Source organism: Poecilia reticulata, chromosome 4 (assembly GCF_904066995.2).
Source record: "Poecilia reticulata chromosome 4, P_reticulata-male-v2, whole genome shotgun sequence".
NCBI classification, from domain to species: domain Eukaryota; kingdom Metazoa; phylum Chordata; class Actinopteri; order Cyprinodontiformes; family Poeciliidae; genus Poecilia; species Poecilia reticulata.
Genome location: NC_088833.1, coordinates 30,840,017 through 30,856,333, shown reverse-complemented (window position 1 = coordinate 30,856,333; position 16,317 = coordinate 30,840,017). Strand labels below are relative to the sequence as shown.

The 16,317-nt window shown below is 39.9% G+C and overlaps 1 protein-coding gene across 2 annotated transcripts in view; it reads left to right on the top strand.

Annotated features, from left to right (window-relative positions):
• naaladl2 (N-acetylated alpha-linked acidic dipeptidase like 2) overlaps positions 1-16,317 on the top strand; it is a 416,483-nt gene that overhangs the window by 286,164 nt on the left and 114,002 nt on the right. For both annotated transcript variants that reach the window (XM_017304561.2, XM_008407820.3), the window contains 2 exons: positions 6,069-6,256; positions 7,503-7,631. In XM_017304561.2, the coding sequence (XP_017160050.1) occupies positions 6,069-6,256; positions 7,503-7,631 (317 nt within the window). The remainder of the gene's footprint in view (positions 1-6,068; positions 6,257-7,502; positions 7,632-16,317) is intronic.

Genomic DNA, 16,317 nt, shown 5'->3' with positions numbered 1-16,317 from the left:
GGGAGGAAGTATACTTGTACTTGGGAAATTCTTGTCACCACCATGTACATTTGCTATTTCACACTTATTGTTGATATTAATGCTTTCTAGTTATTTCCTTGCGAAACAAAAAGCCTCAAATATTTCTTTTCCAATTTGAAGTTCATTGTTGCCTCTTACATACAGTAAGTTGAGCAGTTTTTGCTTTGAAAGCAATGTCACTTCTTCTAAAAATGGAACAGTGTATCAATTTCTCTTGTTAGATTAAGGAAAATCTTAAATTTACGAAGGACCTTTACATTTGAGTGAGTGATGTAGCAGCTTAGTTCAGCAAGGTAGAAAAGAATATTGTATTTTTTTCCTTTAAAAGCTATGATGGTAATAAATGAGGACAGTAATAAAAATGAAGCCAAACCCCATCCACCATGTGGAAGTAGGCCACAGCTAGCTTTTAGCATAGCAGCACAGCTAACATTTACAAGGAAGTATGAAAAAAATAGAAGCTCCCCCATCTGTCCATCACCATGCAGACAGCTGCTTAAACACACACAACCTGAACATTTTTTTAATGTGTTTAGATTATAGTGTTGAACTTGTAAAGCAGGATTTGAGTCCATAGTCGGTCACACTTCATTTTTGCTCCAGGGAATGAATTTACTCGTTTTGTCTCTTTTTCTTTTATTGTCGGTATAACGAAGGTTTTTTTCATCTTGTCCTTGCCTCTCCTTACACATCCTCCCCCTCCACTCCCATTGCTGCGGTGCAACCCTACCTGTCCTGCCCACTCACCAGTGGAAAATTACCTTGCTGATTTACAGTGTGATATTAAGCAGACATAATGGGCCACTAAAACACATAATGTGGATCACAAATCTCTGCAAGTAGCAACACTTCAACTGGTTGTTGGCATTTGATCATATGCATGTTCTACACTAAAACATGAGCAGAATGAATATTCATGCATGCTCGCATCAGGCCTATCTGCCCAGCTTTATGTACTTTATGGCTGCACAAAGACAGGCAGCATCATAATAAATCTTAAAATACTCTTTGCTTCCACGCATGTGAATCCTGCAGTCAAAGCCTCAAAGCTCAGTTCTGCTGTAGTTGAGGAGAAAAGACATTGTAGATGAAGTTCTCCATCTGAATAGATATTATTTTAAATATAATGTAAAATAATCTGTGATCATTACTTTAACACATCACAGAGTGCTTTTTGGTTCATTGTGAACTGCTATGACACTAACAGCGAACATTATCCTCAGATAATGTAGTTTTCTTCAATCCTCTGATTTTACTCAGCATAACGTTCTCAGCCTGACCCTCTCTTTCCTGGTTGGTTGTTTCCCACCGGGTCGTGTATTTGTACTGTTGGACCGCAAAGATTTCATACTGTCACAACATGGTGACAGTTTTAAGAAATATGTAAAATAAAGAAACATTTTGTAAAAGTCGCCAACAGCAACGTCAAAACAATTTAAAAAATGGTAAATGGACTAAATGTGTGTAGCGTGTGTGTAGTCATTGGACCGCGCTTTACCCTTCATGTTCACATTCATACAAGTTACAAAGACTTGTGAGCAATTTGGGATTTAGTACCAAGTTTAGATCTGATGTAAAGAGGAAAAATGTGTGTTAATTTCAAACTTAAGCACCAAATTATTATAATTTTTTTATTATAACAGTTGCATTTTGTTTCATCAAATTTTCTGACCAGCACTGTAAGCTATTATTTCTCCAACACTCATGCTTGTGAGAAAACAGATTTGTTTAGACCTCTTGCTGATGTTCTGTCTAATGTTCTACAAAGTGGTAAATGTCTGAATGAGAAGATTAACTAAAAAGATTACCAAAGTATGAAAAGTATGAATACTTCATTTGGCACAAATTGCATTAAAATCTTTATCTTCAGGACAGAACTGGTTAGAAAGAAAGTCTTCACCACTGGATGCATTAAATCACAACTGATCCTGTTTAACATTTAGCAATTTGTTTCAGCCAAAGGGCAACAAAAAACATGGTTTCCTCTGATGTTACTCATTCACTAGCAGTTCCATGATGAAGCGTGTCATCTTCTACTGTGTAAAATACATAAAACAAAACACACACACACGCACACAAAACCCCTTAAAATAAAAAAAATCTGAACTTTGGCATATGACTGATTTGAAGAAGTTGACACTAATTAGTGTTTGTGGAATTCAGCCTGGAAGCGGCACAGCGTTGTGGTGCCAGGATTTAGTTGAACAAGCAGACAGTCGGCGGTGCGGTGTGCTGCACTGATCAGGTTTCCACTCCAGGAGCATTTTCCAGGAACCAGGCCTTCAATAACACTGGGTTACAAAAAAGATTTTTTGGAACTTGTCTATGTTTTTTCAGTTGAATTAGGACTCTTTTGCACTGCTGAATCCAAAAATTACATCCATTTTTCTCAATCAAGTTTTTATTCTAATTTGATTTAGAGAAATCCAATCTTCTAACTAAATTTATTACATTTTTGTGACATTATCAATTCATTTCTGTTAATATTTCTCATCCAAAAAAGGTTTTAGGAGAAAAAAATAAGTTTTCTAACAGAGTGTATTGATTAAATGTTACAAACTTGGATTTATATAAATTGAATAATAAACAAGGTAATAAAGTTCACCTGATTGAGCAAAACCAAAGTGATTTTTAGATTCAGCTCATCAACATGACCCTAAAACAGTTGAAAACCCAACAATTTCTTGGCTGTTGACCAGCGTAATTCACATATGTAGAAATGAATCTGATCCACGACTCACATTTTCTGTTAACTATTAACTGTTTTTAAGACACTGATGCCTGATTACAGCTGAGAGAGAGAGAGAGGAAGTGAAACTAATAATGTGGGGCTTAAAAGGTTTATGTCCCGGAGCAAAAATGAAAACATCAAGCATCGGATTATTAAGATTCTTAAGAAATTATGGACTATTGCTGCTGGGTGTGTTTGTGTGTGTGGCTGTGCTCCTTTGGGACACATCCCACAGGTTTAATTTATTTAATATCTGTGAATGTTACAAACTTGCTCTGACTTTGAAGTGCCTATAATTCAGTTTCACAGAGTAAATCCTGTGAAATGATCACCAGTTTATGGCTGGAACACCAGCTTTATTTCCCCAACAGCAGCTGTCGCTGCTCCTCTCTTCCATCCTCCCCACTAAAGTGAGAAAACACGGAAACTGCTCCAAGATTTGTCGATAGATTGACTTTTGTGGCAGCCGCTACCAGTCGGAGTCTCTCATTTGTTCAAATGTTTGGGATATGACTACAAAGATGTTATCTTGGATCATGTAGGATGGATTCTCTGGTAATGGTGATGTAATGCAGCCCATGAGGAAACAGCCACATGAAGGAGGAAGGAAGCAATCTCATAATAGATAACTGGATACAGCAGGCTGTCAGTTTGTTATTGCCAGTAATAATAATAATACATTTTATTTGTACAGCACTTTTCTAAGTGCACAAAGACACATTGCAGGAGTACAATAACAGAAAATCAAACTGGTGAAGAAGGCCCCACAGAGACTCCATTTCCTGAGAGTCCTCAGGAGAAACTACATTTCTCAAAAACTGGTGTCCTTCTGTCGATGCTCTTTTGAAAAGAAAAATCATCTGTTGTCTGTGTGTGGATCTCCAGCTGGAGCAGTGAGTTCCAGGGTGGGGCAGTGATGGAGAAGGTTCTGTTTCAGGTGTGGAGCTTCATATAAACCAAACACATCATGTAATTTTCCATCCACTCCACAATTATGCCAAACTTTATGATGCTCTGGGAAAAAGTCCACACACAAAAATGGACGCTTGTGGTTGTAATTTGGACTAAATATGATAAAGGAGTATGAATACATTAGCCCTTTCATGCATAGCCATCACTGCAGTGGACAGCTATCTAAAAGCCATCATCTTGTGTTTTTTTTCTGATATAAATGCACAAACACCACTTAAGAGGACACAAGTGTGTCATACAAGACACTATCAACTACTGACCATCCACTGTAAGGGCAAGAACATTTTTGTTAAATCCAAAAAGGCAGACAGACAAAAATCAACTCAGGAATATCCAGTCCCTCCTTCTACTGTAGAGCAGGTAGAAAAACATTGTGACATCCAGTAGCCACTCAACGCTAACACAACTGATGTTTTTTCCAAATAACTTTCTGTTTGGAGAAAACAAACAGAAAGTTTGTTTTCTTCAAACAAACTTGTAATTTCTTTTTACAAATTACAATTTTTTACCCCACCTTATTTTATGCCTTAACAAAATTCAAAAACAGTTTGAAAACTAAATTCTGACATAAAGGATCATAATTCATGCATGAAAGATTTAGTAAGAAATGTGACCACAGGGACATTTGAACATGAAAACAGTTTTGATGGATGAAACAAGTTGTGTTGTTGACATTGTGCTCACAGCTGAGAAAATGTGATAACTACAACTTATCTAACCAGAGAGACTAGGACGCTGATGCTTCATAATTCAGCAAATGTTTCATCATAATAACTCATGAAGACTAAAACTGACACAAAGCAATATATTGGTGTGTGTTTTAAACATCTTTCTGTTAAAAATCTTAAATCTTCTTTTAGTGCATGACATTAAACTTGCTTCCTGCGTCTCATCTTCTTCATTCCATTTTCTGCTTAGCTGAGGTCAGACAGCTAAGCTTTCTATAGTTACATCAGGAATATTTAGCATTTAGGATTTACTTGCCATTAATAACAATATTTTTATTGCACTTTTTCCACATTGAGATGATCAAATTATTGAATGACAACACCAGCAATAGAACAGAATTGCACTATAAATTCATTACTTTTTACATATTTACTGAAATCAACTCCACATTCATTGTCAGCGGAGAAAAATAAAGCCAGGAAGCCTGATGGTGTTTAAATATTGAACAGATGGTGGCTCTGCTGTGGAGAGGTTGCCTTGTCCCCCTGTCATTTTCCCAACATTATCATTGTGTGCTTCTGTGAATGCAGATATTTAACCCAGCAGTGATGTTCACAACAGGTGTGCATCATTAAGTTGTTCAAACAGTAAGTGACCTTGCGGTGCAAAGTGTGAGCTCATCGGTGTCTGTGTCTGGAGGCAGCGCTGCTGTCACAGATGAGTCGGAGTTTAAAGTTTTTATTATTATTTTTGAAAATAATTCTGCGGCCTGGCTTAGCAGGTGGCAGCTTCCATTTCAGACGAGAGGGGCAGCGGCTACGTCTGAATACACAGTTTGTCCTTTTAAATGGATGAAACCTCGTCATGAGGTTCATAAGAAAAGATGACACTTTTAATCAGAAGGAATTAGAGCAACATGCTGCAGAGAGAATATGAAATAACATTAGGTACTTTGCCTAATGTGTTCTTATCAAAGAAGGTTATTATACATGTATCATCTGAATATGAAATTATATTGCAGAAAACATTGTTATTACCAGTGCCAGGAATATAAAGAAGAAAAGCACACCAGCAAAATGGATAACATAATATCATCCCTGGCTCGGCACAATCATCCTCCCTTCAGAATATTGGCCTCTGTCTTTCCACAGCTGGATTGAAAATATGAAAAATAACTGTTGAACTAAATGGCCAACCTATAAGAATAATGCTTTTTATTCTATTTCTACCTTATTGTGTTTTCTCTTAGGATTGATGTTTATTATTTTGTCCTGATAATATTTAAATGGCCTCTAATACGGCTGAGAGTTCATCAAAATGAGCTTAAGAGCTATTGAAAAAAATTTACCCTGTTAATAATAAAGCAATTAAATAAATTCATCCAACTTCACACCCCAGAGCATCCACAACCAAAATCTATAAATGGAATATTTTAATCATAAATATTGACGCCATTGAACCTTTTTTGTTGCCTGGCCAGTTGGAGGATTTATCAGCTGGATTTCTCAGGACAAATTTCATCATGACCAATCAGCAAACAGATCAAGGAGTTATGAACGATCAAAAGTTTATCTGTATAGTATATTTCAGCAGTAAGGCAGACTAAGTAAACTATCTATTACTAAGAACGAGTTTCTGCAATTTCACCAAAGCAATTTATTTATTTCGTTTTCAGATCGCCACGTTCTGGTTGGTAGTCGTCATGACAGCAACCAGGGAGGTGGGACTTCGGCCATTATGACTCAACTCATCGCAGCGCTAACAGAGCAGACCAAACAGGGATGGGTGCCGGACCGTACCACTGTGTTCTGCTCATGGGGAGGCACAGCTCTGGGGAACATTGGGTCCTACGAGTGGGGAAAGGTCAGAGATACGAGGAACGCTTAGTTTCTGTAATGCCAGGTTTGTGCTTAAAGAGAGAAGATAATAATAAATGGCATCAAACTTAAGTCTGGACTTACAAATGAAGACTGGATAGAGAGAAATTGAGCCCAACTTTAGTGGAGAGAGTCACCTTTAACTTAGATAGGAAATCATTGTAGAGTGATGATAGGGTGACAAATATACCAACAGTCCCAGATGATAAACACTGTAGGAATCCATTTTTATTCACAAACTGATCAAAACTAATTCCTAATCATTTCTTGTTCTGAAGACAACTATTAGTCGATTTTCTGTTCAAAGCTTGCTGAATGTTTATCTGAAAATGTGCTGTGATATTCTGTTATGTCGTTGCTTTGCCATTTTGAGTCTTCCTCATGTTAGAGCTGGATCCAGAACAACTGAATTCAGCGCTGCTAGAACTCATCGGCTACTTTCTTCACCTATCTCTTCTCAATCTCTGCCTTCTGCTTCCTTCTCTCTATTCCTTGATTACTTCGCACTGACGTCCACTTTGTGGTCATACAAGACTCATACCATGATTCATTTGTCTAGCTTGAGGTTAGCCAAAACACATGACCGAGTTGTTTTCCGACTCTTTGGTTAAGGTGGTGGCGGGCTGGTCTGAGTCTGGACAGTGACCTTCCTGTTTTCTTTTGATTGTCCTCCTCTTTCACCAGAGGGAGGAGGTTACTCTGTTTTATGAATCTGTATGCTGCATTTATGGTTCTGGTAATCAGACTTTTCCCTTGTTTTCTTGATGAATTAGGTCATTCATTTTGAAGTTCATTTTTCAGTATTCCAGTTTCACTTTGTCATAGTTTGCTCATCAATCTGATTTGATTCCCATTTTATTATTCCATAACTATACACCCCTCTGTCTTTTCATTTGTAGCTGCATTGATTAGAAATCAGTGTGTCAGTTATAACTCCTTGTGTGAGTTTCTTCTGCTGGTAATCTGAATTCATTCTTTCATGAGAGACTGAGTCTGGCTTATGATCTCAGAGATCCTGGAGTTGGTGCCCTGATTAAGCTAAATAATTTTAATGTTTTTAATAATGTATTAAATAATAAATTATTGAGTAAATTATTAGTGACACAAGCCATACATTGATGCATCTTCTGATGCCCGACAATTATGATGTCACTGTTGGTACCTGTTGGTACGGTATTTTTTTGCTTCCAGAACTTTGTCTCCCAGCTCCTTTTTCTCTGTCCTTCCTGCAGGATAACAGTGTCGTCCTTCAGAGCAGTGCTGTGGCCTATGTGAGTCTGAACTCTCCAGTTCAAGGGACGGAGACTCTTCAAGCTACAGCATCTCCAACCCTGCTGCAACTGACCTCCGATATACAAAGAGTAAGTTCTTATGCAACTTAATAATAAACACAACTGAACAATATATTCTCCAACAGGCCTTCTGTGTTTTTGCATGTACTGCAAAGACAACATTTTTTTCTCAGTGTGACATTAAATCAAATCAAACTTTTCAATTTAGGATTACTGTAATTAACTCTGTGTACTGAATGCCAAAACGTTTTTATTTTCCATCCATTATCATACCCATTTGTCCCTAGTGGGGTCTAGTGGGATGCTTTTGCTTCTGTTCAACAGTCAACAGGCGAGAGGTGAGATCACTCTAGTCAGATCGCCAGTCCATCGGAGACATTTTTATTTTATTTCTTCAAATTAAAACATTTACTGACATTTCAGTAGTATTTGGTACAGTTACCTTTCAAAGTGCATAAATTGGATATTTTGGATAGCCTTCCAGAAGTTTCTCACAACAGTTTGCTGGAGTTTTTGCTCATTCCACCTGACAAAGATGAGTGTAAACAAGTCATGTTTGTAGTTTTTAACCCCCCCCACTCCCACACACACACACACACACACATTGTGCTGCTCTGCACACACATTTTATTTGGGCTGGAGGTCAAGGTTTGTGGTGGCTCCTCCAAAACATTGACTTTGTTGTTCCCAAGACAATGTTAAAACTTAGTAGCTGAGGCAAGATTGTGGAAGATACATTTTGCGTTCATTTGTGTATGAGAAAGCTGTAATCAGGATTATTATGCTGCTTTTGAAATGTCTGCTTCCTTTCTGAATGGCCTTTTGGCCTTCATTGGTCCAGGACTCATCTCATAGAAGGGCATCCTCATGATGTTCATAGTTGCATACAATTGTTTGACTTGATGGACATCATCAGAGATATGGAAATTGTACCCAAGTATGACCCAGATTTGTGGAGGTCCCTTATATTCTTCTTGATATCTTTCCTATGATATGTCACAAGGATGCAGTCTGTTTGAGGTGTTGCCTTGAAAAAGATGAACAAGTACACCTATATTATATATTTAGCCTCCATTTATACTCCAACCCATTGTACAAGACCTAATGGCTCGCTGTCAGCTTTCATCTATTTTTACCAACACTAATGGGTGAAACAGCAAAGTGTGACGCACCACTGGAAGGCTTGTTGTTGTCATCTGGGCGACAGAGGAAATTAATAAGGTGACTGCAATAATAAATAAAAAATAAATTTTTCAGATCATCTCCTATGCCATACTTTCACAACATAATTACAGTTTTAACAAATATGTAAAAAAAAATATAAAAAAATATATATATTTTATGAAAGTTACATACTGCAGCTTTAATTTTAAAATAGAATACGATTCATTTTGTAATCGACAGGGCCACAAATTTTTTCTACTTCTATAAACAAAAAAACCCAAACTATTTTGTAGGGCTATTTTGTCGGTCAAGGGCCCTTGGAATTGTCCTAACTTCCCCCCCATACATCACCCGTGCAACATATGGAGGACATTTTATAATCTCCTTTTAGCTGTTTGAGTCTCAACGTTGCCTTGTGCAAGTACTTTTAGCGTTGCAAAGATTAACATCCAGCCACCATGTTTTTTTTTAAGTGGTTTTGGTCTTGGATATTTAATCAGAACCGGAATGAGAAAAGTCTTTGATCACTACCTTCCTGAAAGGGATTTGGTCAGAGCCGGCTTTCAGGATGAGAGCACCGTCCTTGGGAACAATTTTTCAAGTGTTCCCAAAAAAAAAAAAAAAAAAACTACCCTGGATGGAGGAGTTTGCTTTGAAGAAAAGAAAGTAGACTGTGAAATCACAACTACTGCTTTGACTGGGAAAACATCACAAGACGGTACTCAGGCTGAGACCACAGTCCTTTGCTCTAAAGAGAAGAAAGTTGACGGTAAATCACTTTGAAAAGGAAGGCATCAAGGTCAGTATGTTTCCAACTACCTTAGAATTGAGCAGTACCCTTTACGAGGACATCTGTGAAACAACACCACAAATAGAAAATGGTAATTTATTTCAGTCTTTCCAAAGGACAAAACTAACCCAGACTGGGAAGTTATGTCCAGTCACTGCATGTTGGCATTTGGATTATTTCCTTCTTAACCGGCACCTTAACATTCATTTGTATGGCAGGCCCCAATAAACAACAGCATTAAGCACCCCTGTACAATATACAAGGGATAGCATTATGCTAATTAGCTGCTAATATACAAAATAACCCACGAAACCACTAGCATTTTCATTATCTTAAAGATAATTTGCCAAAACCGACATGTAAAACTTCTCTCTGAATAGCTTAACATTCATCATCAACTCACCACATTGGAAATTACTGTAGTTGGAAAGTTAACTTAGCGTTCTTACTTCAGTCAGTGGTGATGTAAAACCACTTCTGGTTTGCCATCAAATAACTTTGACTTCATGTAAAACAAAGTGAAGAGCCCCCTAGTAGAATAGAAAGACTGAATCCAACAGTGTCTAAGACCTTCTCCCTGGCTCTGATTGGTTGATTCTGACTGGGGAGCGGTGTATTTCTGCAGATGGCAGTAGGACCACACAGAGGAGCTCGATTTTTTATTTTTTTTCTCAGATTATCTCTTATGTTTTACTGTCACAACATAGTGACGGTTTTAAAAAATACGGTCACTATGACCATTGATAAACATATTTTCTATTAAATATGTATACTGCTGCTTTAAGCTGTCCCTCTATTGAAACCTGGGATTGTTTTGTCGATTTGCTCTGGCAGAGATGTTCCCTAACTTCTGCAGTCTCTTTTTACAGTGGAAACTTTTGTGTCATCGTGCATCATAAACGTTCTTAGTCCTTTTCTCCCTCTATTTCTGCGTTCAACTCTTTTTTTAGTTCATGTTTCTTTAGCATTACTTCCCTCTCTCCCCACCTGCCTTGTTCTAATATCACTCCATAATCTCTTCCTTCATCACCTGCAGGCACTGCATCCCCACACCTTTAGATTTACATCATTAAAATCTCCCAATCACATCTCTCACTTCTTTATTCTTTATATTTTTCGTTCCACAGAACACCAACGATTTTGGTTTCATGAGAACAGTCATCTATCCACAGAGAATATATCCTCTTGCCATGGATCTAGAAAGATACATGATTTAAAAAGCGGACAGCTGCAGTTCAGTGTGCCATTACTCCTCTGCTGTAGCTTGAAGTAATTACTAAAAAGGCCTGGGCTGCTTTATTCTGCTATAATGAAGTGAGAAACGTCCTGATTTTTAAAGTAACGTCTCAACAGGAAAATAAATACAAAAATCAGCTAAGGTTGCACAATATTCTGCTGCGCTTTAATGAACTGAATGCAACAACATCCCCAAAGCCCCAAAGGAAAATGCCATTCTTGTAGTTTACTCAATTAAGGGAAAAAATAAAAAATAAAATCAAGCACACTGCTGGGATCTAGCTTTTGACTGTCTTTCTCGTCATTAAAGCCCACAGTCTTCTTTAGCCCACCATATGAAATGACATAGAAACAAGTGTTTGTAGTTAAACCAAGACATACACAATCACATTCAGGATTTTTGCATTCTCTCCTGCTCTTCATAACAAAAAAGGTAACAACTAATGGCTATAAACACAGAGATGTTTTCTGATTGCTCTGGAGAAGGCAGGTTAAAAATCTGGGTAATCTATATCAATAAAATCTCTCAAAATGTGTTTTGAAGTTCCAGTCAGACCTGACTTTTCATGCTGTACACTTTCTTTGCAAGTGGCAGAGAAATCAGATCCTTTATGTAGATATCAGGAGTAATTTAGCTGAATATTTAAAAATGTATTGAGAACTTGTATAATTAACTGAACTCATTTAAATGAGTTGTTTTCTTTTCAGAGAAGCCTTTCAAATAGGGCTGAGCTTGGCGTAACATTAGGCTGTCCATCCTGCTTGTGGAAAGTGGTAAATGTTAACAACTAAAAAGATTGAATAAACCTGTAAGAAACAAAACTGTTTATTAGGTCAAAGTAATTGGACAAGTTAAAAAAATGAAAAGAAAATGTTGATTTCCTATACCTTGTTAAAAAACCCTTTGCTGATAATGACTGCAACCAGAACACACTCTCACCACTAGATGCTGGGTTTTCTCCTTTCCAATGTTTTGTAGCAAACTTAATTAAAGGGTAATTTCAAAACGTTGATAATATATACAAAAACAAACACTGAACAATTGTACAAATGTAAAAATGCTGCAGACATTAATAAATGACACCACTGAGATAGAAACACTTAACAAGGTTCATGTAACCTTTAGGATACCAGATATCCTGTTTGTTTGTGGACCTTTCTGTCCAAAGTTTAGTCTTCAGCAAGTTGGGTTCAGATGAGGAAATGGACTTGATCATTTGAATGAATGTTCCACTTCTTTGCTGTAATAAATTATTGGGTTGCGTTGCCTGTGTTTTGGCTCATTGTCCATCTGGATAATGAAATGCTGTCCTATCAGTTTGGCTGCATCTAGCTGGATCTGAGCACGCTGTATGTCTCTGGAGACCTTAGAATATATTCGGCTTCTGTCCTCTGTCACATCATCAATAAACGGTAATGTCCCAGTGTCACTGGCAGCCATGTCTATTTACAAACATGGCTGCCAGCTACAACAATGGATTTATCTGGGAGAGAACACTGAGTTGCTGAGTCAAGAAAAGTACAAAGAGCTGAGACTCTGCACATATTACTGTCCCTGGACGGTTAAGATCCCATAGTGGAGAGTACCAATTGCCTCTATTTCTCATGACAAATTCATTCATTTCCCACAATCTAAATAGATACCAGCAAGTTTGCTGAGCTAGTTGGAACCTTAGCTCCATGTCTTGTGGCAGCTACGCATCCTTATGAGCTCAGCCTCAGCCTTATCAGCTCGGTGTCACATACAAAACAGCTCCTTATGAACACAGTTTCCCACTGAACAGTTTACTGTGCAACACACAGTACAAAAGCTGTAAAAATGTTGTAAAAAATGTACCTTTGCGCAGACCATCCCAGCAGATGTCCACTTCAAGTACATGCAGTTCTCCACAGACTGAAGTACGCCTGAGTACATGGGGGTCTTCAGCATCTTTGTTCAGGAAAAAGACAGGGTCAGGAACTGAGTTCTGGAGTCAAAGCATGTCATCTTTGGAAAGAAGTAAAAAAACGATAAAGTTCTCTCCGGTTTTCAGAAGCTTTTTTGTTGCCATTAATTTGAGGCAGATGGTTTGAAGGACAGGAAGTAGGGCATCATTACTTTGAAATGTGCTACATGGTGAAGTCGTGAATGGTGAGACGAAGCTGATGTGACAAATGGAGGAATGTATTGGCTCCACACTCTTACTGTGTTTTCACACCTAATAGTCCAGTAGACTTGGTTCAATTAGGGATCAGTGTTGCAACATTTGTTACATTTTCAGCTGGTGCGGTTCACTTTCATGCTCTGCTGTGGTAAACGATCTGAACCCTTTGAAAACCTTTTCCCTCCCTCGCCTGTGGTGGCGCTGCATCAAGAACCACCAAAGAAAACAACAGAAAAACCTCAGAAAAAATTCTTCCAACGTCCTTCTTTATGAATTGTTCACAAAAATGGAGTCGTTTCAGGTTTTAGGGATTGTGGGATTTTTCTTTTGTTTTTGCTCTATTGTATACTTTCTGCTTTTGGAGCGGTTTCCAGTCTGCTTGGCATTCACATACGCATTCAGACAGTGCTAGAATTCACTGTAGTGAAACTGAGACTGAGGGTTTTATGCAGACCACAGTTAATTTTTTTGATCCATATCATGCAAACAAACCGGACCTTCTAGGAAAATGAGCTGGAGTTTGAGTAAAGTAGACTAAACAGGGCTGGTGTGAATGCACCCCTGGCTACAATCTACTAACTTCTTCTAGTTTTCAAGTTGTGTTGTTATATCCTCTATCAAACAGTCCAAGGAAAAGCATTATTGCTGCACTTGTGCTGTTTGGCCCCTTACTCTGAGATCCCCCCAGACAGATCTCCCACCTCCCAATATGTAGAAATGGTTTTAAACATCATCAATCCTTTTTCCACAATGGCTTTACTTGCTACTTATCTTACTTAGGGCTTGTCTTCCAAACCCAGATGCTAATGTACTGATAGCTTTGAAATGGGTGCTTAGGAACCAATTATAATAAAAAATACTTACTCTTTTTGTTGGGAATGTACATGGAAGAGGAGGGACATTAAGTTTGTAAATGGACATGGAAGGGAAACAACAAGAGAAAGCAGGTCAGAAAGAAAGCAACAAAGGAGGCGAGGCGACTGTGAAACAAATGGACGGAAGCTTGTGCTTTAATTAGGAATTCTTATTCAGATTTATGTGTGCCTGGTCTCCAGCTGGTGTGTGGGTGGCATGTAGCAGGTAGCTGAAACTAATGGTTGTCAGTGGAGCCGACTGTACAGTGGAAGACCACATTATTTATTAATACTTCATATGCTCTTACTTGCCTTTTATCTCTTAAAAATGCTCATGGGTTTCTCATTGGTTATTGCAGTTAATACAAGGTATCATTTTGTCTCTGTTTGGAGTTGATCACAGTTGGTTGGGTTCCCGAAATGTTCCACTCTAGAACCTGGTTTCAAAGAGAGCCGATGTCAGAGACTCTGGTCACTGGAGACGTATAAACGAGAAGCTGGATCGCAACAAGAATGCCACAGTGTTGACCTCAGTGAACACCCATCCTGTTGTTAGCTGAGCAAATGCTTCCATTTGAATTTATGTATATTTCTCACCTTTTTAATTTTCTCATTGGAAATTATTTCAAAATCTTATCTGTAAATCATGTGATTGGCTGTTTGCATAAATCATACATCATCATTACATCATTCCCTCAACCATCTATTCGGTTATTTACTTGAGCAAGTTTTTAGAATAGAATATACTTTTAGGAGTATTTTTACTACACGTTTACTTGTAATATTTTTATAAAGCATCACTACTCTTACTTGAGTAGAACCTGTGGATGCTCTACCTGTCATGTCGGTTTTAAGGTTGCGAACCCACATGCAAGAACACAGTCAGACAGAGCGAGTCAGAAACAATAATGTTTATTGAAGGATCAGGGAGCTGGTGGCGAAGCCGAATCGGCGGACCGGTTCTTCTACTGCCAACGGGAAAAAGCAGGGTTAGCGAGAACTCAGCGGAGTTTCTCCAGGAAATGACTGAGGTGAGCTTACTTGGCGTGGAGGTATTAGGGGCGAAGCGGAGCGCGAGCCGAGTGTCCGTTGACGAGCGATGCTTAGCTCTGATGTCGGGCACGGCCTGGAGCCTGATCCGTCCAGGCGGTCCTCCGGGAAGTTCGGGCGTGGGCCTCCTGGCCCGTAGCGTCCCGAAGGGGAAATCCCGGGGAGGGATCGACGAGGGGAGATCACGCACACACACACAGGGAGTGGCGTCTGACCGGGAACACCGGCAGCGTCGGGAAATCACACAGGAGGGAGGTGATCCACAGCGGGGAGACAGACTTACACGAATGCGGGGGCAGCTGGTTTCCGGGAAACAACTAGAAGACGGCGGGAGAATCTGGCGAGGGAGACAACAAGGGTTAGACGAGAGTAATCACAGAAGGCCTCTTTCTGGAACGCTGGTTACCGTGGTAGGCAAACACTCAGGCGGTGAGACGGAGTGTAGCTGCTGCTTATATCGCAGGTCCACGCCCTCTAAACCAGCTGCAGGTGTGTGTCCGGGTTGAACCAGGACACTTCTCAGGGGTGGAGCATGGGTGACATCTGCTGGATGTCTTGAGAAGTGGTGGTTCCAGGGACAGGTGGAAATAAAACTAAGGAAAACAAACTAAGAAACTAGGAAAAGGGGAGGACAAACAGACCCTGACAGTACCCCCCCCTCAACGGACGCCACCTGGCGGCCGAACAGAGGACGGGGTCTGGGAGTCCCTAAAGTCTCTAATAAGGGAGGGGTCTAAAATGAATGATCCCGGAACCCAGGAACGTTCCTCAGGACCATAACCCTCCCAGTCGACAAGGAACTGGTGACCCCGACCTCGTCGCCGAGTGGCGACAATCCGGCGGACGGAGAAGGCCGGATGGCCATCGATGACCCGGGCGGGTGGAGGGGGTTCGGCCGGAGGGCAAAGTTCACTGGAGAGCACTGGCTTAATTTGGGAAACGTGGAAGGTTGGGTGGACACGCAGAGACGGGGGAAGGCGGAGGCGTACAGCTGAGGGGCTAATGACTGCCAGCACTTCAAAGGGGCCAATGAACCTTGGAGACAACTTTCTAGACATAGACTTGAGGGGAATGTTGTGTGTGGACAACCATACCTTTTGTCCCACTATATAAGCAGGTGCAGGGGTTCTACGACGGTCAGCCAGGCGTTTATTGGTAGCGGAGGTGTTGTTGAGGGCAGTGATAGTGTCCTTCCAAATCTTATGGCTTCGTCGGATGTGGTGTTGTACCGACGTGATCGAGAGGTTCTCCTCGTCAGAGGGGAGGAGTGGTGGTTGGTAACCCAGGACCACTTCAAACGGAGAGAGACCTGTGGCTGCAGAAATGTGGCTGTTATGTGCATACTCGACCCATGGGAGGTATTGGGCCCAATCGTTGGGGTTCGTGGAGGTCAGGCATCGCAGAGTCGTCTCTAGCTCTTGGTTCATACGTTCTGTCTGGCCATTGGTTTGTGGATGGTAGCCAGAAGTGAGGGATACCTTAGCCCCCAGAGCCGAGCAGAACTGACGCCAGACCTG